Source organism: Lycium ferocissimum, chromosome 8, assembly GCF_029784015.1.
Source record: "Lycium ferocissimum isolate CSIRO_LF1 chromosome 8, AGI_CSIRO_Lferr_CH_V1, whole genome shotgun sequence".
Classification (NCBI taxonomy): domain Eukaryota; kingdom Viridiplantae; phylum Streptophyta; class Magnoliopsida; order Solanales; family Solanaceae; genus Lycium; species Lycium ferocissimum.
The window spans coordinates 34,771,455-34,795,408 of record NC_081349.1 but is presented as its reverse complement, the minus strand read 5'-3'; the positions used below and the strand labels follow the sequence as shown (position 1 = coordinate 34,795,408).

The window sequence follows — 23,954 nt, the reverse complement described above, 5'->3', positions numbered from 1 at the left end:
CCTCTTTATTTAAAGTAACAAGGCGATGCAATACTATATGTAACAACCACCAGACAAATTTGTGCGACTTAATTTGGAGTAAGAGTGTCAACTAGTGGTCTTTTCAATTATGAATGAATTTGAACATAAATGCTTTTCAAGTTTTCGTTAAATGAAATTTATATAAAAAAAACTAATACAATCAAATATCTCTATAATGATAGTATTTGTCTGAAAATTACATGACTGCTATAATGCGGTGTTGTTATATTTGTATACTGACATTTGATGTTTAGATTCCATTTAGCTGTTATAAATGAAAGTACACAACATTATTTTTTATGTTATTAACGAAAACAAAATACTTGTTAATTTAAAGCTTTGCAAATACAAAATCAGCGATATTATGAGACCAATTAGGTTAACTACATTAAACCGCAAGGTTCTGTTGTTTGAATATAATAAAAGGAAAAAATAATATTTCTCATAGTAATCTGATTTAGTCTTGCAAAATTTCAAACTTAAAATAAACTAATTACAACTACCAAAATCAGGGAAATAAGTATCAAATTTATACAAAATTGGTATGGCTTTTATAGAGAGGTAATTTTATAAAGAGTGTACCGTTATAATGAATTTCATTGTTTTTATAGGTAGAATGTTGTTATAAAGAATAAAATATAACATGAAAAATTGATTCTGAAGAAAATCAGGTCGTTATAGTGAAATGTTGTTATAACGAATGACAATTATAGAGACGTTTAACTGTACATAAAAATACTAGTAGTACAAATTACAATACTTAATAATTCAAAATATTAAGAAAAATCTTGTAAAAGAAATCTTTAAACTCCTCGAATATGACACACAATTTGTAACCAACTCTTTCTTCATGTGACCAAGTAGATTGGAGTAGCTAATGTTGTCTTAATCCCATGCTGACAGTCCATGTTATACTTCTTAAGATTAATGTATGGTATCTCCAAATCACCTTTCTTGCTCTTAATCAAACTTCCAGTTCTACTCTCAGTAATATATACCGGCCCATAAATTGACCCGCCCTTAGGATTTAAATGGGTTGTTTTGTTCCACTTGAAGAACAACAGAGCATTTTTCCACCATTTTTTCTTGTGGCTGTGCTTTATAATCTTCTTTGATGACTCATCTTTTGAGATGAGTTTTTGTAGCTTGAAGTGTAATGTGTCTATGGAGTATCTTGCAACCTCTTTGATCTTTTGCTTCCTTGTTTCTACTAAACTCTGCTGTTTTTGACATTCATAAACAGTAATTAGAATGTCAATTTTTTTTTTCTTTCATAACGTGCTGTTTAGGTCAGCTTGTAGCATATAGGGGCGGATCCAGAATTATGATGTTGGATTCATTTGAATTCAATATTTTCGGCGCGGAATATAAACTTCTGTGTAAAATTATATTATTTGATGAGTTTTGAAAGCGGATCCAAAATTTTAAGTTTATGAGTTTTGAATTCTAGGACAGATAACGTTTATTGGGTTTGGATAGATAATTTATATAATCCCTCCGTTTCATTTTTTTATCGGGTTTTGACTTGACACGAATTTAAAAAAGTAAATAAGACTTTTGAATGTTGTGGTCTTAAACAAAAGATATGTAGAATGTATCAAAATACTCTTTAATCTTGTGATCTTAACATGCCACGTCAAAAGTTGGAACTAAAGAGTTGCCAAAAAAATGAAAAAGACATTCTTTTTTAAACGAACTAAAAAGGAAAGTAAGGCAAATAAATTGAAACAAAAGGGTATGTATTAAGTAATTTTTTGTGACAAAAATACTGAATATGAGCCAAAATTACTAAATCTATCAAACCTGTAACTTGTATTGTAGTAATACCAACTATTACACGGCACCTTCCTAAGATGTCTTGGAAGGGCAACGTGAGGATAAGCAACAGGCGTTTGTATGGTTACAATTCACCAACCGAAGCCCCACACTAAACTAGAGTATCAATGTTGTCAAGAAAAACTAATGTTAAAGCTTTGTTTGTATTAATGAAAACAACTATTACAGAAAGGCTACACGATATCAAGGAGCAGGGGTGGGACCTGCAAGGGGTAAGGGGTTCATCCGAATTCTCTTCGGCAAAAAATTACACTGTATATACAAAGTTTAAATTATTTTTTATGTATATATAATAGACGTTGAAAACTTGCTTCTTCGTGTATTTATTTCTTTATATTTTTTAACCCTCCTAAGAAAAAATCATGACTCCGCCACTGCGAGGGAGGATAAGTAATTGAAGTTTTCAAGCAAGTAAACTCAATTTTATGTATCCTCTATACCTACTAGTTGTAAATTTATGGATCCATCACAAGTAATATATGATAGAGCTTACAGGAAGAAAAAAAGCAGGGGAATTACCTGAAAATAATCGATTTGAGGGTTGAAGACATAGTGGTCACTGAAATGTTGAGGTTCTGCAATGGAGAAAATGGGAGACTTGCTTGACATTGTTTTCTATAATTTCCCTCTTTAGGATGCAGGAAAAAGAAGGCTTTTGCAGTTTTTATAGTGAGGAACACAGGATATAAATTTGAAATTAAGTAGGCATGAGTCGGTTGAGATTTAAAAAGGTAAAATTTGAAAAATAATACTCCTATTTGGACATTAAGGGTGTGTTCGGTACGAAGAAGAATACTTTTATGTAAAATGTATTTCTCAAATTTAAGTGATCTTTTACTTACTCTTTTTGTATTTGGTAAGTAAAGACAATAAAATAAGGGCGGGGTCGGGTGGAGGGGCAGTGGTTGAGGGGTTGGAGGGGGGTGGGAGGTGGTTTGAAGAGAAGACAATCCGTACGGAATGTTACTTATGTAACTTGTTTTTTCTGCTCACATTAGAGAAGTTATTTACTCTATTGTTCATAAACGTTTTCCTAGAGAAAATATTTTGACAAACTTAACATGAAAAAGTTGAAAAATATTTTGTGAGGAAAAACTTAAAACACCTGAAAAATTCTTGAAACATGATTTTCAAACTTCAATTCTATTTTTCAAATTTGAAGTTGAAGCGATAAGTCAATTGATAAATATATATTTATTTAAAATAATTTTAAATATTTGAGCCAAAACGATATTAGAAGGGAAGTCAAAGGTGGAATGTAAACGAAGCGCGCCTTTGGGATCTTAATAGCCGTTGGTATAGTGGAACTATTACTAATAATTAATGCTCTTGCCTATTTGTCATATTTGTATTATTCAATCTTACTACTTACTACTATTCTGAATATTTGTATTATTCAATCTTACTACTTACTACTATTCTGATAAATGTGCTAGAAAGATCAAGAATGAAGCAAGGAGAATTTAGTAAAATAACTCTTATCATTTGATATTTCAAACGGCAACAAGGAAAGTGACAAGTAGCTACAATCGAATGAAATAGTAAGTTAATACAAAGATAGTCCTTACGTTTGAGGTTGGTAAAATAATCCCTTAAATATATGCATATGAAATGTCATAGTTCTTTTACCAAATTGCGCACTTTTAGTGTATTGAAGCACACCTCGATAATTATATTTGATGAAATTGGCTACTGAGAAGCAAATAAACCATTTAGACTAAATTAAACTATTGGAACAATAAAGATGGTGTCATAGACGTGGCAAGTTCAGGATCTGGTCAATTTGTCGGGACAAACTTTAACTAGTCTCAAGCACAATTAATTTTTGTTTTTACAACGGATTTAAGTTATATATACTGGCAGTTAACTTAACCTATTATAACATGTTCGCTATCAGTTTTTATCATGTTATTAAAGACAACTTATTATAGATCATTTACCTCGTATTATCTTATAAATGACCTAATGTAAAATATTCTTTTAACTTGTCACGACGCAGAAGTTAAACTCTTATGAAAATGCAGTCCAAAAGTCCAACAAAATGAATGTTTTATTGGAAAAAAATTCCCTTAATTATTACAAAGTCATCCACAAAGAAAATCAATCAAACCTTCATCAAACCAGATTCATACGGAACACCACTCAATTTAACCCACTCATCAGCCCTAATAAAAGGTCCAGGGGCAAATCCAGCAGCAACTTGTGGTGCAATATTTTTCTGATAACCCCTCCAATTTACCCTATTATTAGTATTTGATCCAGCTCCCCTATTTTGATACTCTGCGTAAAACAAAGTATCAAGTGCAAAATTTCCCGCCCATACTGACCATCCCTCTGGTGCAATAAATCCATCAATTGAAGATTGCATTATAATAGTTCTTGAAAATTCCTTCCATGGTCTTCCTAAATATGCCTTAATAGGTGGTTGAGCTGTTAGAAAATCTTGTTCAGCCAAAACTTGGCAATTTTGCATGACTATAGCACCAACCCCACGTCTATCTTTCCGTCCTTGTGCAGTGACCATGCAGGCTTGTTCCGCCATCGGTTTTCTAACGATCATTTTGCAGTTTTGGAACACTGCTGAGGCGTCCCCAAAGATGAAGTCGATGGTCCCACTTATGGTGCAATCGCGGAAGAATTGGCGATAGGAGTGGACGTATAGGGTGTCTTGATAACCGTCGATTTGACAGTTGTGGAAAATGGCCATGTCACCTGAGACACGGAGAGCGACAGCTTGGTGCTTTATCGGTCCAGCTGTGTTCTCGAATCCGATATCCTTTGCCATGAAGTTGTCTCCATTAACAATGTGCATGAATAGAAAATGTCAAGAATGAACGTCTCATTTTTATGTGAAGGTGTTTGAATGAAGACATAATTTAATATGTTGATTTGATTTGTCCATCACAGTACTGACATTTAAAGAAAATATTAACTTTATGGTCGGGTGAAAAGTTACTCCACTATTTCCTTATTTAGTGGTCTGTTTCGGAAAGAGTGGCATATTTATATGTATGGAGATAATTTTAACTTTTCATCGCTGATGCCATGTTTTTGTAGCTATAGAAATCATGAGACGTTGGAGATCACAAGTTTCAAAAGTCTTTCATTATTATTTCTTAAGTGTCAGCGCAACCATAGCATGCCATGTAAATTGAAACAGAGCGAGTAATTTGGAGTTTGGTAAGGAAAATTTTATGATGAAAGTTAGGACTTTATATAATTTAACGAATTTGGATTTTTGAAAGTTGTATAGAAACAGAACGATGTTAGACTTTTTAGAACGCCCCGAATAGAAAGAGTTCCAGATAAATTGGGCCGGAGGGAGTAGTAAGAATGAAATGACTTACCAACTGTGGCAGTTTTAAAAGTGCCAGTGCCATCAGCAAAGTTCTTGCTACCAGTAATTTTGGTTTTGGTTGGGCCTTCACCAATAAACACAACATTGTTCACTTTCCTTGGGATCTCAACATACTCATTGTAAACACCAGCCTTGATGAAAATAACAAATTTTTGTGTATTCTTTTGGGGCACAGCTCTTAGGGCCTCATTAACAGACTTATATTGTCCACTACCATCAAGTGCAACCACAACATTAGGCTTTAGCCCATTAGAATTAACTTCTTGGAGCATCCTTTCATGAGTATTTAATAACCTTCGGTTTACACCAGGGATCTTCAGGTTCAGGTTTTTGAGTACTGAACCAAAACTCGAAACCATAGCTAAACCATTGCTTGTGAGCTCCCCCGCGTTTTTCAATAATTTCTTCATTTTCTCACCTGTCTCACCGGTCGTGTTCTCAAAAGCATCCAAACACGTTTCCTGATAAGTGATGGCCGCGCTGAGCCATGTTTTAAGGTCGTCAGTGTAATCCTGGAGCTTAGTCAGGTCTAGCATGTTGATATCGTCGAATGACCTCCTCAGGTCATCTATCGCGACATCCAGGAGACCTTCACAGGTGTGCAACGCGTCTTTAGTCCTGGGATCTTTCGAAGCTTCCTGGATTAACGATTTGGAATTCTTGATTACGCTAGAGAGATCGTTAATCGTGGCACTAAACTCAACCTTAATGAGGTCTTTTGGATCATTAGTGTTGTTGGCCCTTGCTAAGCTCTTTTCACAAGTTTGTTTGTAATCAGTAGATTGACAAATTGCATGGACAGACTTTGTAGAAGTTGAAATATGAGAATCAACTTTATTATTACTAGTATTATTGGATGAATTATCTTCATTACTCTTGCTGGTGAATGAGATAGCTACTGCCACCACACAAGCCACTAGAAGAATTGAAGCAATGCTAGCAATTGCAAGCTTCTTCACCCCCATAATTAATTAATTATTAATTGAAGTAAAAGATTTTGGGGTTAATTATGTAAGAGGCAAGTTCTTCCCCTTGGCTTGAGATTTTGCAAAAATGAAAGCAAACTATTTATGGTGAAATTAGTTACATTATTGATAGTTTTTTCGTTAGAGAATTTGAGGATCTGAAATAATGATCACAAAAAAATGGTGGAAGAAAATTTACTAGTTCTCTTGGTTGTGCTACAATTAAGGTATATTGTAGGAATGTTATTACTTGGAATTTTCTTGGTTTATTCTCTCTTTGCTCTTGCTCTATTCAATTGTTTTCTTTGTCTGCCGCAAACTCTATTTATGTTTTATTATCTTTTTTTTTTTTTTCAATGAAACTTTTTTTCACTTTAGTTTGTTAATCAATGTCCGTATTTTCATGGGTCAATTTTTTTGTTTACATCATAAGAGGGGGAGGGGAGAAAGGGGTCAATTGATTTCGCCACCTATTAGAAGAAAAAAAAAATCAATTTTATGTCAAATGTCTAAAAAGAAAAAATTATACGTAAAAGATCTGAAAATAAAATAGAAAAAATCTTTGCTGGATCATTCTTCTATCCAATTATAAATAGTTAATGTTGAGCATTTCCCTCTCTTTTAACTTCCCATTTGTTTCTTACTAATTAGTATGTTTGACTACAATTTCTTGCTTTTTCCTTTTATGTAAAAGTTGATGGCAAGTTGAGTTACTTTTTAAGATTGAAAAAAGGGAAGACAAAAAGGAATTAGACTAGATAGATATCATCTCACATACACAATAACATGGAAAAGTATCTTGTTATATGATCCAAAGTACACGTGTTTTTTTCTTTTTCTTTTCAATGGCAGACTTATTAGCTAGGAGTTCAACCGAATACAGCAAGCCTCGTAAACAATTTAACAAGATAAACAGAACAAAGACTACTAAAATCATGCTCTTCAACATAGACTTGTGCAAACGTATTTTTTCACTTTTTTGGAGTATGTATCACCAAGACTACTTTTGCACGAATTCCTCAAAATGGAGACAAAAGTTAAAAAGCGACCGGGATGATCTTATGTGTGCAAATCACCCTATATAAAATGTCTTACCGCATAATGTTTGTCACAAGTAGAAATTGCAATACATAGATTATATTTACGGTGTGAATAAATTGCTATACACGTATTGTTATACAAAAGTAAAGAAGTAGATTTACCAATTACTTAAGTATTCATATTCATGTTTTGTTTATAAAAAGAAATAACTGAAGCACCAAATCAGGAGAGTTCTCTCAACAATAATCAAATAATTTAACTTATCATATAAGTTGTAAAGTTGCTCAATCAATTTTCACCATCAGAATTATATCTCTATACTTTACAGGACTATGGTATACAGCTTATTATCTTCATGCCCTTTGCCCTTCCACATTTATTTTATTTTATTTTATTTTATATTATATTTCTCGATACTTATACGAGTAATGTATAAGGTTTTTAAAGCTTGGATCTTCTTAACTCTGTTTTCGCAATTGTCCCCAAGTGTACTTCATCAGGACCATCTGCAATTCTCAATGTCCTCGCCGTAGCCCAGAGATGAGCAAGAACAGTATCCCCGGATAAACCAGCAGCACCGTGCACTTGCATAGCGGTATCCAGCACCATCAATGCCATGTTTGGTGCAGCAACCTGTAACATAACCAACCATGGTAAAGGATTCAAAAGAGGAACACAATGCTTGTCACATAAACATAATCCCTTAAGTATGCATTAAACAGTTTTTGTCCTCTAAGTTTGCCAAAAGTTAACAATATTAGTCTTCATCAAATATTTACCTAACTCTATCTATTAGATTTGACGTAAAATATGAAAAACAAAAAGGAGGTACAATTTTTGTAGTTTCTGCTATTTTTGATTTAATTCCAGAGGCTAGTACAACTTTTTAAGGTGTAATTTTTTGCTTTTTTTATTTTATAGAATCTTTTTAGTGTCGAGTGCAGTTTTTTGTATTGCATATCTTAGTATTTGATGGGATTTCTTGGTGTTTATCATTAAGTTTTTCTTTCCATTGTTTCCGTCAAATCTAACGAACATAATTTGTTAAATATTTGACGGAGACTAAAAGTGAAAACTTTTGGCAAACTTAAAAGACCAAAGCTGTTCAATGCATACTTAAGAGACTATTTTAATTTAAACCTATTTCAAACATACGGGACCATTTTTGGCATTTTCTCTAAAAAAAAATAGTCATGATATGCTCTAGCTCACCTTTGCCATCGCGAGTGTAGCACGGGCCTCTTTGTTTCCGAGACGGTCAAGCTGATCAGCAGCCTCCAGAACCAGTAATCTAGTTTTCTCTAGTTCTATTCGACACTGCAAGCATCAGAGGCAACACCATTCATGTAAACATTGACAATATAATTGAGAAAAGACAAGTAACAGCCAGAATGTTTTTTTTCCCTGCAAATATTGTGCAACTTAAAATTGGAGGAAACTGACTTTGGCAACATCTGAAAGGAATGAGCCTTGTTCGGCAATTAATTTTCCAAAAACTCTTCTTGCAAGAGCTCTTTGAACCATCATCTGCATGCCGCGCTCAGCTGCTCCTATTAGCCTCATGCAATGATGCAACCTTCCAGGGCCTAGCCTACCCTACAAGTATGAATCGAACCAATAAACCGAGTTTAAGATAACTCGGTTCCATATGCTGCATAGATTTTAACTGGGAGAACGAAAACATGTACTCCCTCTGTCTCAATTTATGTTATGTGTTTGACTGGGCACAGAGTTTAAAAATGAAAGAAAGACTTTTGAAACTTCTTTTCTAAAACAAGAGATAATTTTATGGATATAAACCATTAGTTTATTAAAAGTAAGATGGGAAGTTTAAGTTAAAATTATTACTAGATAAAGAAATGTGTCATTCTTTTTGGAATTGACTAAAAAGGAAAGCCTGTCATAAAAATTGGAACAGACGGAACAGTCCTCTGTCATTTCAAATGATATCTAATTATAAAGATGTACTAGCTAACTCCTAGTCAAGGATACAGGAGTTCTTCTCTATTTTTTTTTTCTCCTCACCTCCCCGACCCTTCATATTTACTAATCTTATCAAGAGAAAAGGAAGTGATTTGTTCATCAGTGATACTACAAAACCTAATTTAATGTGCTTTTCTAGGTCGTGAACAACTCAAACGAACATGCAAAAAGGAATCATGTTTGTTTGAATGAAATAAATTTATGTACCCTTTATCACGATAATGCTTGAAAAGAGAAGCTCAAATTTTAAACATGTAATTCCTCAAAAGTAAAACCTTTACCTGGGCAATCTCAAAACCACGCCCCTCACCGAGTAGAATATTGTTTGCCGGGACGCGTACATTCTCAAAAAATATTTCCGCATGCCCATGAGGTGCATCATCAAAGCCAAATACCGTCAGCGGTCTCTTTATCGTAATACCTGGAGTATTGATGTCTACCAAGATCATTGATTGTTGTCTATGCTTCAGAGCAGTTAAGTCGGTTTTACCCTGTCATTGATTCAAACTAGCTCATTTAGCTCATTCAAGAATGAATGATAAAACAAAAGTCAATCATTTCTCATTTGGAAAAAAAAAAAGGACTAACCATCACAATTAGAAGTTTGCACCTCGGGTCCATGGCTCCACTAGTCCACCACTTTTTCCCATTGATGATATAAGAGTCCCCATGCCTATACAACACATATTTTCTCATAGTTAAGTTTATTAAACACCACATTTCCAGCATTCCGAGTGTAATATGATCAAAATCCCAATAAAAGCTCGGTTGTATGTGAAAGCAAAGAATAAGCTCGCTGAATCTAATCCCTCTAGATTCATAAAAGGTTCTTTGGTCAAAAGATTCCCCCTATAATATACTTATTTTCCAAGATTGCAAGATAATACTTGGATTCCAATGTCATTACAAACTCTTTTGTTCCAGCAAGTTCGTAATATTTTGACACACTTGTACACATGATAATGCTTTAACATTTAATTGTCTCCTTCACCACTAAAATAATAAGGTGTACGCCACTAGCTCCTCAACCATGTAAACAAGAAGTTGGAGGCAGCAATACCTCTCCAGACAAGGAGGAAAAGAGTATTAGAACCGAGGAATATGAGAGAGTAACACAATTTGCTGAGCATCTTAATAAGAGGAAACTAATCATGAGTCAAGGATTGAAACAAAAAAGGAAAAACCATTAGCAAGTTCTTGTTATCATTTCCATTTCCCAAGAACAACCAAAAAAAAGGGTAAACGGGGTAAATTTGCATTTTCTCCGTTTTTTCACTCCTTAAAGGTGCAGCTTGTACCTACCTTTTGATGGAACATTCTATATTGGTGGCATCTGAGGAAGCAACTTGTGGCTCTGTCATTGCAAAGCCAGACCGTATCTTCCCCTCGAGCAAGGGAATAAGCCATTCCTTCATCTGTTCCTCATTCCCATATCGAAGTAATACCTGAAAGGGCAAAAGCGACACAAAACATTAGAGATAACAAATTTTGAACTGAACGGGGCAGAAAAACAAGCAAATAGTCTTCTATAAATCTGGTTTATAGCCTGTTTGGCGAAGCTTCCAAAATCTGCTTATTTTGAAAAGTGCATTTTGTCAGAAGTGTTTTTTGAAAAAGTATTTTTGGAGAGTAGCAGTTTGTATTTGGCTGATCAATTTGAAAACACTTTTGCCAATATTAGAGCGGTATTTTGGGCTTGGCAAATGTTCCAAAAGTGCTTCTGGGAAAAGCTACATTTTTTAGCTTCTGAAAAAAATCTTCTGCAAATACGCAAAGTCGCTTATTTTTCTCCTAAGAGCTTGGCCAAACACCTTAACTTTCTAAAATAGGCACTTTTTAAAGAAAATAAGCACTTCTGGCTTGGCAGAAGCTTGGCCAAACAGGCTATTAGTTTTTAACTGGTGACATCATCCTCTATGGATTGTGCAAGTGACAACAAATCATCATTTACCTAATGAAGAAAATAGTTTATCATCCTTTAAGTTGTTTATCCAATAGTTGCAGTCGGAATCTCTGACTTTTAGTTCAATGGGTAATAGTTGGTAATCATTATCTGTTACCGAAAAATACAGTTCTTTTACCTCCATATTTCCTGTATCAGGCGCCCCACAGTTGAAAATCTGTGGCGCACAAACAGAACGACCCATAATTTCACAAAGATATCCATACTCAAGGTTCGAAAGGCCAGCACCTAAAAAGCGGTCGAACTTGTTTTCACCTAGAGCATCATTTCTGCTGCCAAAGATTAGTTTTCTTGCCCGTGCAGCACTATCAAACTGCATCAGATAAATATCTTAGAAAAGAAAATCTTCTAGAATATATGTTATGTCGGGAAAAAGCCTTGCGAACTCACTGGTATAAACAGATTCCACAGGCCTTCTTTTTTTGCCAGCTCCTTTAACTTCTCCTCATCTGGGTGAATTGTCCAGCGCATGCTAGACTGTGCAAGCTTGTAAAACTCACTTTCCTTTGGATATATGTGATCTTCCATGAACTTTATCAATTTGTCTCTCAGATCTTGAACTTTCTCACTAGGCACAAATTTTCCACTCGTAGGCGTTACTTGAATTTGGCTCTCACTTACGAAGGGCCTGATATGATCCTCTTTAGTTGTCTCTGTTAGAAAAAACATCACAACAAATTCAGGGCTGAAAATTCATGTGAATGATAAAATGTCGGGAATATATTCTTGGTAGTTCCACAGACAAGCAAGTCAATGTTGGTTTTTGAGTAATCATTTGCAAATTTACTGGACCGAGAAGATTTAAGACAAGATAACTATATTATACAAGATTTCACACCATTGGCCTTGAGGAATTTTCAGTTATCAAAAAAAAAAAAAAAAAAATATGCACGTGTGTGTGTGTATAGCATGCGAGATTTAGGGAATAAATAAAAGGTGAGCAAGAGAAGAAAAATTGGAGGGAAGGATTTTCTAAGCTTCACCAGAATACGGTCATACAAAAGCAATATTTACCAGATGGTGGGTGAAGAGGGAGCACAGATTTTCTTTGAATAAATGACCATGCAGTTTTGATGAGGGAATCAGCCTTTTCCCCAGCAAACCGGGCACGTTCACCTCCAGAAGCATTACCCTACAAAAATGAATATAAAAGTCATATACTGATTATTAATCCTTCTTAACAAAGTTCATGGACCTAAAGCAAGCGATATCATCCAAATTGGGGGTCAAAAGGCGATACCATGATCCATCTGCAGTGTACACCAGCATATATTGAAGCCGCACGAAACAAAGAAAAGGCAACGTAGAACTTCCATTGATCAACCGGCCAAGGTCTTCCCTGATTGCCAATATTAAAGCCAAAGAAAGACCGTTAGAATCCTGACATACAATAAATTAACTTTCTACACAATTAAGTTAGTAACTGGAGTTCACAAAACGTCTAACAGCAGCTTACTTTTCTGTCTTCTTCCCTTATGTCTACACTGTTATTTTCTAGAGACTAACAAAAAAGACCAAGAAGTTTAAAATGATAATTGTGCTCTATACATGTTCAATTATTTTGGATATGGGAAAGACACGAGTGATTTACACCAATGTCCCTTTTTTAGGCCGCTACTTAGATTCTGTCCCTATTTTTAAAAGTTATTGCAAATATAGCCCTTAAGAAATTACCCTTCCGCACAACGCTAGACTTAGGTCTAATGTTTGCTCATATATTTTTCAACCTTACAGACTAAACATTAGACTGTTGTCTAACGTTTATAACAACTAACAAAATTCAGACCGTGGTCTAACGTTTTCTCATAAGAGTTTCAGTTTGCACAAAAGGGATCTTTAAACCGTGGTCTAAAAGGTCCAATCAGTTGCAAGGGAAATAAAAAGGTCATTTACTAAACAACTGTCCTAGAAAGGAACAACTGGTGAAAATTTCTGGAAAGAAACCACAGGTAGGCATTCCCAAAATATATCACAAATTGACAATCCATGCTCTCTTATCCAATATTCTTCTCATTGGAAAACAATAAGAACAATATTTAATGGGAAAAAAACACCATAGAAGAAATCCACCTGTCCACGAATAAACCATCTAAAGACAAAGAAAAGTGTGCCCTTACAGCTGTTGAGCAGTAATCTGCAAGATATTCTGGAAGAGAAGGTATTCCGTCAGGGAAGCTGCTACGCTCAAAGCCATCATTCTCTTCTACATCTTCTAATGAAATATTCTCATAGTAATGCTGATAGAAAAAGAGGAACAAATAAGAAATTTGGAAATTTCCTTATTCAGCTCCATAAATAGCCCACTGAAACTGAAAATCCTAGCTAGATAATTACAAATTGAAAAAGGTGGGTCATGTAGTAACACAAAATATTATAAGTAAAGAACTACAAGTTGAAAAAGGGAGGCAGTACCAAGCAGCTGTAGGCAACATCAGACATCTGATTACCCAACGTTGACAACTCCCAATCAAGAATTCCTATGACTCTGTCCTACAAGATCAACTACAAAGTCAGGTGCACCTTTTTCTTGGGCAAGTTACACATGTGGCCGGTCGACCAAAAATAATCACATTCGCTAGCTAAATATACAAAAAATATACACTATTATGTATCAAAAATGTCAAACTGGAAAGGAATATTAATCGGAGAGACTTAAGAAAGAACGAAAAGAATAATCAAACACTTTCAATGACTGCACCTCAGTGGGATGAAACACAACGTTGTCAATCCTAAAGTCACCATGTACTAAACCAGCTGTTCCTCCTAAGGAATCTTCAAGGGGAATGTGTTGTCGCAACCAATCAACCAGCTCTAACATTTTAGGGTTTCTCCCGGACTTGCCCTCACCAGTAGATAGAAGATATTGTTTGGCCCACCTCTCCACCTGACGTAAGTCGGACAATTTATCAGACGAAGAACTCATAAGCATGGCGCCGACATAATATCCCAAGGACAAAGGAGCATAATAACTTGTTTGTCCAAGCTTCAAAAATCTGCTTATTTTAAAAAGTGTATTTTGTTCGAAGAAGCACTTTTGGAGAGTAGCAACTTGTGTTTGGCTAATCAATTTGAAGAACACTTTTGTCAATATTAGAGTAGCACCTTGTGCTTGGCCAAGGTTCCAGCAGTGCTTGTGGGGAAAAGCTAATTTTTCCAGCTTCTGAAAAACAGCTTTCAGTACTACTCAAAAGTAAGCACTTTTATTTTAGAAAATGAACACTTTTGGCTAACAGAAGCTTGGCCAAACAAGCTATAAATCATATCGTAGAGAGAGAGTAATTGAACGATGCAGGGTATAAATGTTGTAACTTCTTTTGTTTCTTGTTTTCCAGTAACAGGAAGGCACACAGTATTACTTACCTAGCATGACAAATTTCAAGTCTCAAGACTAATAGACCAATGCAACAAAAAGTTACATCCAATCTATTTTTCCTGAAAAATATAAGTCTGAGTACCTGTCTCTTACAGTAGTCTTTCCGCTTCCCATAGTTACCTAAACCGATTGCATCAACATTAGCAGAGTGAAGAGAGGCCAATGCTTGAGAAACAGCACGACATATATCCCTCCTCCTCTTAGGCGCCACATCCTAGAATAGATCAAGAACACTTTTTATTGAATAGAAGCAACCTACAGAAAACATATTATTTATTGAATTCCACAATTTAAGTAATCTTGGAGTAGAAAGTTGAATACAGCATTCATACAGGTAGCTTTGGGTCTATAAATATACGTCCTTCCAAATACTCCATAATGTAAAAAGGAGTCCCAATCACACTTGAATCTGTACACAAACAAAATACTTTGGGGACTGGAACCCCAGTATGAGTACCTAGTGCCTGTATAACCTGAAATATCAAAAATCAAAATGTCAAAAAATAAACAAAACCAAATATTAACTATCAGAATAAAATAGAATTTACAACCTCATACTCTCTCTCAACAGCATGAGCAGATGCCAACAACTTTCCAGGCGGTTTTTTTCTCAACACATATTTCTTTGCAAAGGTTCCGGAACGGACCTCAATGAGATAAGTAGGATTTGATTGGCCATGCCCGAACTGATTCACAGCGGAGACAACATTTTTAATACGAAGGATTTTGCAACTAAAACTGTGTTAAGCATGGAAGAAGTGCATAACGTGTTAAGCATGGAAGAAGTGCATAACTGGAACATATGTATAATTTTCATATCATTTACTTCTCACATTTTTTAGGCACAAAAAAATGTAGAGAATCTATAGTGCTACAATACATGCAAACTTAGCCAAAAATAGGAAAAAATGAAGGAAGAAGACTCATATAGGTGACACCAATTAGTTGGGATTAGGTTTTATAGCCTGTTTGGCCAAGCTTATTTTTTTTCAATAAGTGCATATTTTAACAAAAAGTGAGGTATTTGGCCAAGCTTTTGGAAGAAAATAAGTGCTTCTGGCGAGTAGCAGAAGCAGTTTTTCAGAAGCTAAAAAAATAGCTTCTGCCCGAAAGCACTTTTGAGAAAAATACACTTAGAAGCCCTTTTAAAAGCTTGGCCAAACACAAATTACTGCTCAAAGTTGCTTTTTAAATTAATTGGCCAAACACAAGCTGTTTTTCGCCAAAAGTACTATTTTTATAAGCACTTTTCAAAATAAGCTGATTTTAGATGCTTGGCCAAACATGCTATAGTCATGTTGGTAAGGGGTCTTTTGGTCTTGTTAGAGATTTATATGCCAGTAGGAAATGTAGAGAACTTTAAGTACTCGGTGACCTAGTTTTTTTATATATTAAGACAGGTTTAAAACAGAGCGACATGGATAGTGAGGACTCATACCACCGACCCTAACTGAATTGGAATTGATGTGTAGTTTGTTGTTGATTCATTAGGCAAAGGTGCTGATAATAGATTTCATTTACTCAGGATTTAACTAAGAGTGAACTAATGCAACTAACTCATTCCTTCCCCATTTTTACGATAAGAAAACGCACAAAAATTTAAACCTTTGTAAGAGCTGCGCGAGATGGATTATGACCCCTTGTTTAGCCCATATGGACTCAGCCCTTTTCAGCCAAGTAACCTTTGGACTAACTCAACCCATTTTGACCCGCCCAAATTTATCCCAACCCGCCCATTTGACACCCCTACCTTTAAAGATAAAATCTGTCTTCTGTTTGCCCCTTAATTTCCTTAGCCAATCATATTCTAATCTATCAAACGCCTAAATAAAGTATATTACCCACAGTGGGTAACCCACCAAATTCAGTAAAGCTCAAGACTTTTCTTGCTTTATTTCCCAAAATTCCAAAAAAAAAAAAAAAAAACTTTTTCTATTTTCAGCATATCTGAGCAATCAAACACTTATATACAAAAAAGAAAAAAAATCAATCACAAAACTTAGTCCTTAATTGAGCTTATTCTTTCAGTTGTTACAGTAGTTAATTGGTATCAAAAAAACTTTTTTCAAACATACATTAATCCCAATTCAGCTATAGTTGATAAGCTCACATAAATTGAATTTAAACAAAAAATGTTGCTCCATCAGTCCCAATTTATGTGACATTATTTCCTTTTTAGGCAAGTCCAAAAAGAATGAAATCTTTATATATTTCGTACCAACAATTTAACTTTAAAATACCCATTTTACCCTTAATAAAATGATTTATAACCAAATAAGTATTTATGACATAATTTAGATCACAAATTTAAAAAATTCTTCCTTTATTTCTTAAATTACGTGCCCAGTCAAATACCAATCACATAAATTGAGAGGTAGGTCGTATATTAATCCCAATTCGGCTATAGTTGAGAAGTTCAAATAAATTGAATTTAAACAAAAAAAAAAAAAACATTAATCCCAATTCGGCTATAGTTGAGAAGCTCAAATAAATTGAATTTAAACAAAATAAAAAAACAATACTCCCTTCGGTTATAGTTGAGAAGCTCAAATTTGAATTTAAACAAAAAAAAAACAAAAAAAAGTGTCCTTATTTTCCTTTTTTTCTTAAGAATGTCATCTTTCTATTTAAAGAATAAGAGATTAACTTTAAAATACCCATTTTACCCTTAATGAGATAGATTTTTAGCCCCACAAATAACGATAGCTTATTTCATATCACGAATTGAAAAAGTATTCCGTTTATTCTTTAACTACATGTCCAATCAAACACATTCACATGAATTGAAACGGAGGTAGTATTGATTATAATTTCAATTTAAAAAAAAAAAATTAAATTTCGGACCTGAGAAAGAGTGAAATTGGATATATTTGTAGGGAAGCCATCAATATTAGCAGATGCATAACGAAGGAGTGCTTCAGTGTCAAAACTCTGGGCCGGGTCGACCCGACCAACAAGATCCGAAGTCCGATTCGCCATGTCAATCCAAATTTCAAAGTCTAAATCACAAAATATCTGTAGAACTGAAAAAGAAAAGAAGAGAAGATACAAAAGCTAATGTAGTAGTGTCTGAAAGTGACTTGTAACTACTAACAAAATATCAGCTTTGGGATTGTCGAGGTTTTCTTTTTTTAACTGATAATAATAATAATAAAAATAATAATAATAATAATAATGTAAGGATAAGATTTTCTTGTTTTGCATATACTAGTAAATAATGCAAAGTAAATTTTATCAAGCTGTCAATTTATATAATTTATATATTAAGGGTATTCAATCGAAATGCGGAGGCGATTTTCACTAGGTGTCAAAAATATAAAAGAAAGAAGAAAACGAGAAAGCGGCTTCCTACTTACTATTTATACATAAAAATAATTTTAACCTCGCGAATACGTAGTAATTTTTTCATTAAGGGTTCGGTGAACACTTGCCACCACTGTCCGCCTTCGTATTCATATGTAATACGTCCGTAATACGTAATAATTAACATGTCTATACGGTATAATTTTTCAGCAAAGTGTTCGGTTGAACACCTTGCCGGGTTGTGGCTCCGCTACTTCTAGTAAAAATTATTTTTATTTATTAACAATATAATAAGAGTGGGTCGTATAGATGACGAAGGATAAACAAGTAATTACATGCTTCAAAAGGTTGAGATACACGTGTCCGCCCATCTTCAATGCAAAACAGGTGTCCCATTTACTCTTCTCTTTTACTTCCTTCTTCATTATTCCTTTGCTGTCTAATTTTCTTCTTCTCCTTATTCCTCTGTTGACCGTTGTTTTTTTTTATGTTACTTCTTTGCATCCAGAAAGTGTTGCATGAGGTAATTTGTGTTAATTTATAGTTTTATGAAGGATTTTGAGATTTTAATTTAAGGTTTGAGGTATTTGTTTAAATAATTTAATTAAACTCTCATTTCAGAGCCAGACAATTGAAAGATTTCAAGTTCAGACATGGATATTGTCAATTGAAACTTATGTATATTAATGCTGCAATAAGAATTTAAAAGCTTATTTTTGGTAAAAAAAAAAAAAAAAAAAAGCTTTCCTTGTGATGGCATTTACGGGTAAATTAGTAACAGGGAATTCGAATGCCATATGTTTGTTTTTTTGTCTGAGTTAGTTATCATGGAACAATATTGCTATAGGGTAGAATAATAAAAAGGGCATCAATCACACCGGTGGCATAAAAAACTTAGAAGAACAAGCGGACCTACAATTTCAAGATTTAACCACGTACTCCTCTTCTTTTGATTCGTGATAGCTGGTATATCACTTTTCAAACTATTTAGACCATATTCCAAGTCAGTAGCCACCACTAGAACGTGTAACATGCATGATACCCTTTGGTGAACTTAACTTTTCTTTGTACATGACATATGAACTTATTAAGCATAAAATAGCTATCTTTTTCTAAAGTTGGTGTTAAACTCAGAAAAACTTATTCAGAAAGGAAGTAAATTCAATGTCGAGTCAATAAATGGATGGCTAGAGCTGAAAGTTCTTGTCAAATTTTTCATAGAAAGATTAAGCTAAACTTTATTTTGGAAAATAAGAACTTACGAGGAATTTGCCGGTAGACAAATGGAGGCAATTGAAACTTTATAATATGAAATTTAATCGTACTAGAAATGTTAGGATGTCAGAAGATGAGAAGTTGTTGAAAGAGGCGAAGAACATGCCATGGGATAAGTGATTAAGCACAAAAATTGGATGGTCCGAAATGATGCTAACATTGACCTAGGCTGGCGAATGCCGGATTTTGATTTTCATTCAAAAGGTTTGTAAAAACAACTCAATCACTTGAAAGCCAGTCTTTTGTATTTGTTGCGGTTCAAAAGTTAATATATGTACATAAACACAGAAAATTTACTCTAAAAATACACTGTAATTTTTTGCGCAGGGTGTTCGGCGCAATGGATGCATCCGCCCCTGCTAGCCGCCGACTACCACTCCATTATTGATCACAATGACCTGTGCTTATGTGTTCGGTTAGTATTTATTTCAGTTAGACAATTTGCTTTAATCGTTTTGTTACAAACTTCTTTGTGTTTCACTGAGAATGCTGTCTTTATTTCCTTCTATTTATTCTGTTTACTTCATATAAGATAATTTAAGCTAATTCAAGTCTGGTTCAAATTTATTTACCTGATAATTACTATTTTGCCAACAATATCGACCAATAATTCATATATAGCACCAAGAAAATCGACCAATAATTCATATATAGCACCAAGAAAAGAATCGACAACTACTGCATTGAGGTGTCATGTATTTGCGAAGATTTTTATTCTTTTATCAAGAAATGAAAAAACAAAATTATTTTCTAATGTTTTAAGTATAATAGGGAAGGATTTCCACGAAATTCCCACTATTTGGCAACTACCTATTTTCCTTTGTCATTTAATTTAACAAGTATTGCTCCCCACCTGCAATCTCCATTTGCTTGTGAAGGAACCTGAATCGTTATTACCAGTTGTTTTAGGTTAAACTTGAACTTAGTAAAATACTATCTGAAGCTCGACTAAAATGAAAGGGAAGAATTTTTTATCATCAGTCTGTTCTGTCAAAGCATAAATCATTGTTCTTTTACTGATACATATTGTTTTATTATTTCATTTTTCACTCTTGGACCACGTAACCATAACATGGTAATGGTAGCTGCCTGAAACAAGGAAAATAGTTTGATGCACTATAGTCGCAACAAAGGTTAGTGTATTTCGTTCTTCATCGCATCACCATATTATATTTTATAGATGTTAATCTGTAGAAGCATGGAAGAGATCAGTGGTTGGATAGTTTAGTAGATTATTTCAATTGAAATGGTATAGGTTCTTCATTGCTATGATTATACAGGTATAGGGTTCGTTTAATGTAATTCTCTGAATAAACAACATTCATCGGAAAATGTCTGAAGTAGAAATAAAGTTCCAAAAAAATAATATTTACAGACAACAAAGCTCCCATCTATGCTAAAAAAAAATATATATATATATATATAAAAATAACAAACAGTAATGGGATTTATAGAAATTGACATGTACGTGAGTATAAACGACAATAAGGTCATCCTAGGTAAATGGTAAAGAGATAAAGAAAGATATGCATTTTTTTATTAATTTATACCAAAAGATAGTGGTTGGAACCCCTTCTTCTATGTTCTTATTCAGAATAGCAAACTCATATGAGAATCAACCACTTTGGTATTTTGTTTGTAGCTTTTTTTTTTTTCCCTTAAAGCTAACGCCTTCAGAATATGAGTAGGGCTCTTAAGTGGTGCATTTGTGGAGGCAACCCGAAGGAAGAGCAAAAGGAAAGTTAGATGCTTGTAGCGCGAGGCCTAAGAATGAACAAATGAATATTTGCATTTGGTTTTAAGTCATCTTATGGAATCATATTACAAAAGGAAATTGCTGAAATATGTACTATGCTTGCTTCTTCGGGAGATGTACTGTATTGTTTGAATTTTCTTCATTAAAGTTTGCTTAATATGAGTACCTTAATTATCTGCAAGTTTGGAGGAAAACACTAATATCTTCTCTCATTTTGGCCATATTGGGGTCTGCAACTTATTCTCATTAATTACTCTTGCTTAATTTTATATTTCTGTTGATAAAGATTGCTCACTTTCCCTCTTTTCCTTGTTTAGTCATGTCTATTCACACCATGACAGATACTTGGATGGTCCTTATAACAATCAAGAATTTTTATTTTATGTTAAATGCTGATATGCAGTGCAACCTGGCGTCTAGAGGGACTTTAAGACAAGTGTTGAGCCAGCTGTAGAAATGGAAGTGGGAATCATAACCAGAACTTTTTTGCTAGATAGGACCAAAGTAGCTCAATTTAAAAGAACATCGAATAACAGTATTACTACCCACCACGAAATCCAACCTCGACACGAGTGACGGTGGTTGATGTCATATGGAAGACTTTGATCACTTATAACAAAATATGGGTGACTTTAATCTGTGTCAAGGCTATTACAGGTTTTTCTATCAGCTCCTACTATGAACGTAAGGGGAAGAAACGCAACTGTTCCCATTACGGAAAATGTTTTTGGAAACTCTATATTATGTTCATTATTTGGGTTACTTCTTAAGGGGATAGATAAAATATTTATATTTGGTACCACTGACATCTACTGAGGTGAAAGCCTACCAATGAAGTTGATGTGTTCATATGTACCAGTGGACTTGGTTCTCAGTCTATGAGACTTGATTTTGGTTGGTGAAGGCCCTTACATTGATTTTGGTTGGTGAAAGCCCTTACAGGTTAACTATTCAAGACAACAATTGTGACACTTTGTTGGAAGGCAAATGTGATGATTCAATTGTAGCACAGGACTCTTTAAAGAGAAAGACATGTCCAAGTATACATATCTACAATATTTCTTCCATGTGCTAAATCATATCAAAATTGTTAATTTGAAGGAACGAAATGCTATAGCATGTATTTGACACATAGATCTTCATATGTGGTCCGTGCATAATACATACATCTGCAATTTTTCTTCCTTTTGCGAAATCATTGTTGAATTGGAAAGCATTGAATTCTAGAACCTGCACTTGCTGTGTAGATCTTCGTTTTGCACGGGCAATGATATCTAGTATATATAACACCTGGCTTGTGTTATCGTTTTAGCGGCAATAGGAAGTATTTTGATTTTATCTATTCTTTGTAAGGTTTTTGGTGACGTAGGTAGTTGTTTAGAAAAGTGGACTAGATGTTTCTGTTTACTGAGATGGGCTTGAGTCTGGATGATTCTCCCCTATTTTGCAACTCCGATACTTGGTAATGAATGAACATACGTTTAATTGCCAAAAAATATTACTCAGTTCTTTTTACCTTGAACATCCAATTCAACTGTGTATTAGAGTGAATAATTAAAATATTCAAGCCAATTATGCCTTTATCCGCCTTTTAATTTCACCTCAGCTATAAAATATCTTTGGGATTAATTTATTTTTTATATGATAATTGATTTATTTTACTTGAATTTTAGTGCTCATGTTACCTTATACCAACCAAAAAAAAAATAGTATGTTTAACTTTGTAATTTCAATTCTAAAGCTCCTCATATAATTGGAGAAGTTGTTGCATTCATGAATACACAAAATACTCCATTGCTCAAATTGTATGATTTTCATCTTTACAATTAGCACTGCATATTTGAAATTAGCGGTTCTCAAAATGTTAAATTTACTACTCTTTGTATAGCAAAAATGAAACCTTAAAAAATAAATTGTGAAAAAGAAATCACATTATATGAAGTGTTCGATTTTTTTTTTCTCCTGAAGAAAATGACATTTCAAATTTCTGTTTTTCATCTTAATTGATTGAAATTGTGTATCATTAAGATTATTCTTATTTTAGTTGAACAAAGTATAAATTGTTTAGTAAAGCAAAAATCAAACAAGACTACTAAAATATCATAAATAAAGTTCTATGTTGTAGTTGGGCCCGTGCTGGCACGAGCTCTGACCTTTACTGTAGAAACGACCAAACTTGTTCCTAGCCATAGATGGCAAATTTAAGCAATTTCTCATGTGGGAAAAAATAATTAGTTAGGGGTCTTTAAAGTCTCATTTGTATATTCAGATTTTAAAACTTAAATTAGGAATGCTATTCTTAAAAGAAGGGGTTATTTCTATCAATTAATGTTTATAAAATATAAAAATCTATTTGAAACAATTTAAAAGTTACCTGATTGTATAAATATTTTTAATACTCCCTCCGTTTACTTTTACTTGTCCATTATGGACTTTACACAGCCCCTTAAGAGATAATAAATGAAGTGTCCAATTTACCATGATACCCATATTAATTGGTGCATATTTTTAATGGACTTGAAAAATGATTTGAAATTAGTAATTAATACTATGGGTAAAACAGGAAAAAAGAAATTGTCTTCTCTTGATATGCTAAAAGCGACAAGTACAAATGAAAATGTATTTTTAAAATACTAGACAAGTAAAAATGAACGGAGGGAGTATTATCTTGTTTCGTAAGTAACTTTCGACTAATTATTATGTTCTTCGTTATCTAAAGTGACAAAAACGTTGGACTACTTTTTTTCTTTTGATTCCTAAAGTGATTTATAATCGATAAAAAGAACGACAACGAGAATATCATAAAAGAATCAGGACAAAATGGTTTGGCTCTCATAATGAAAGAGATTTTGATAAGAAGTGTGCGTTCTTTTCTTTAGTGGAGCTTACAATACATGAATCCAAATAAATCGGAATCCCAAAAATAAATATCGGACACTTATTGGAAACACAAAACAAACACAAGCTGGTAGGGCAAGGAGTACCATTTGAGATAATCTTTTTCAAAGTTTCCTTTTGTTCCATGGTTAAATTATAATGCCTATAAATATGGGTCCTAATCCATTAGCCCTCTCAATAAA

At 33.9% G+C, this 23,954-nt stretch overlaps 3 protein-coding genes across 4 annotated transcripts; all 3 read right to left on the bottom strand.

Moving 5' to 3' along the window:
* Positions 1-676: 676 nt before the first annotated feature.
* On the bottom strand, positions 677-2,690 carry LOC132066865 (uncharacterized). Of its 2 annotated transcripts, none has more exons than XM_059460064.1 (2): positions 2,377-2,690; positions 677-1,238 (listed from the first exon to the last, which is right to left on the bottom strand). In XM_059460064.1, exons 1-2 carry the CDS (start codon positions 2,464-2,466, stop codon positions 870-872), a joined length of 459 nt encoding a protein of 152 aa, XP_059316047.1. In that variant the 5' UTR covers positions 2,467-2,690; the 3' UTR covers positions 677-869. The 2 variants fall into 2 exon arrangements, with proteins under 2 accessions (XP_059316047.1, XP_059316046.1); XM_059460063.1 differs by having other exon boundaries at positions 677-1,241; positions 2,377-2,683.
* A 1,199-nt stretch (positions 2,691-3,889) lies between these two features.
* On the bottom strand, positions 3,890-6,270 carry LOC132066864 (pectinesterase-like). Its single transcript, XM_059460062.1, has 2 exons — positions 5,204-6,270; positions 3,890-4,661 (listed from the first exon to the last, which is right to left on the bottom strand). The coding sequence occupies exons 1-2, from the start codon at positions 6,178-6,180 to the stop codon at positions 3,962-3,964; spliced, it is 1,677 nt and encodes a 558-aa protein (XP_059316045.1). The 5' UTR covers positions 6,181-6,270; the 3' UTR covers positions 3,890-3,961.
* Positions 6,271-7,452: 1,182 nt separating this feature from the next.
* On the bottom strand, positions 7,453-17,666 carry LOC132068217 (probable acyl-CoA dehydrogenase IBR3). Its single transcript, XM_059461737.1, has 17 exons — positions 17,385-17,666; positions 15,092-15,226; positions 14,873-15,013; positions 14,623-14,754; positions 13,866-14,051; positions 13,580-13,657; positions 13,285-13,404; positions 12,408-12,506; positions 12,182-12,299; positions 11,558-11,820; positions 11,286-11,480; positions 10,507-10,649; positions 9,793-9,877; positions 9,486-9,695; positions 8,665-8,817; positions 8,434-8,538; positions 7,453-7,854 (listed from the first exon to the last, which is right to left on the bottom strand). Exons 1-17 carry the CDS (start codon positions 17,517-17,519, stop codon positions 7,663-7,665), a joined length of 2,490 nt encoding a protein of 829 aa, XP_059317720.1. The 5' UTR covers positions 17,520-17,666; the 3' UTR covers positions 7,453-7,662.
* Between the last annotated feature and the right edge of the window lie 6,288 nt (positions 17,667-23,954).

Bases quoted from the DNA above. Each gene is read 5' to 3' on its own strand.
- LOC132066865 (XM_059460063.1), bottom strand. From the start codon at position 2,466: ATGTCAAGCAAGTCTCCCATTTTCTCCATTGCAGAACCTCAACATTTC. The intron at 1,242-2,376 runs GTAATTCCCCTG...TGTCAAAAACAG, and splicing joins CTCAAATCGATTATTTTCAG to CAGAGTTTAGTAGAAACAAG.
- LOC132066864 (XM_059460062.1), bottom strand. From the start codon at position 6,180: ATGGGGGTGAAGAAGCTTGCAATTGCTAGCATTGCTTCAATTCTTCTA. The intron at 4,662-5,203 runs TAAGTCATTTCA...ATTCATGCACAT, and splicing joins TTTAAAACTGCCACAGTTGG to TGTTAATGGAGACAACTTCA.
- LOC132068217 (XM_059461737.1), bottom strand. From the start codon at position 17,519: ATGGCGAATCGGACTTCGGATCTTGTTGGTCGGGTCGACCCGGCCCAG. The intron at 14,755-14,872 runs GTATGAATGCTG...GATCTATTCTAG, and splicing joins TTATAGACCCAAAGCTACCT to GATGTGGCGCCTAAGAGGAG. The intron at 13,405-13,579 runs GTACTGCCTCCC...TTTTTCTATCAG, and splicing joins ATGTTGCCTACAGCTGCTTG to CATTACTATGAGAATATTTC.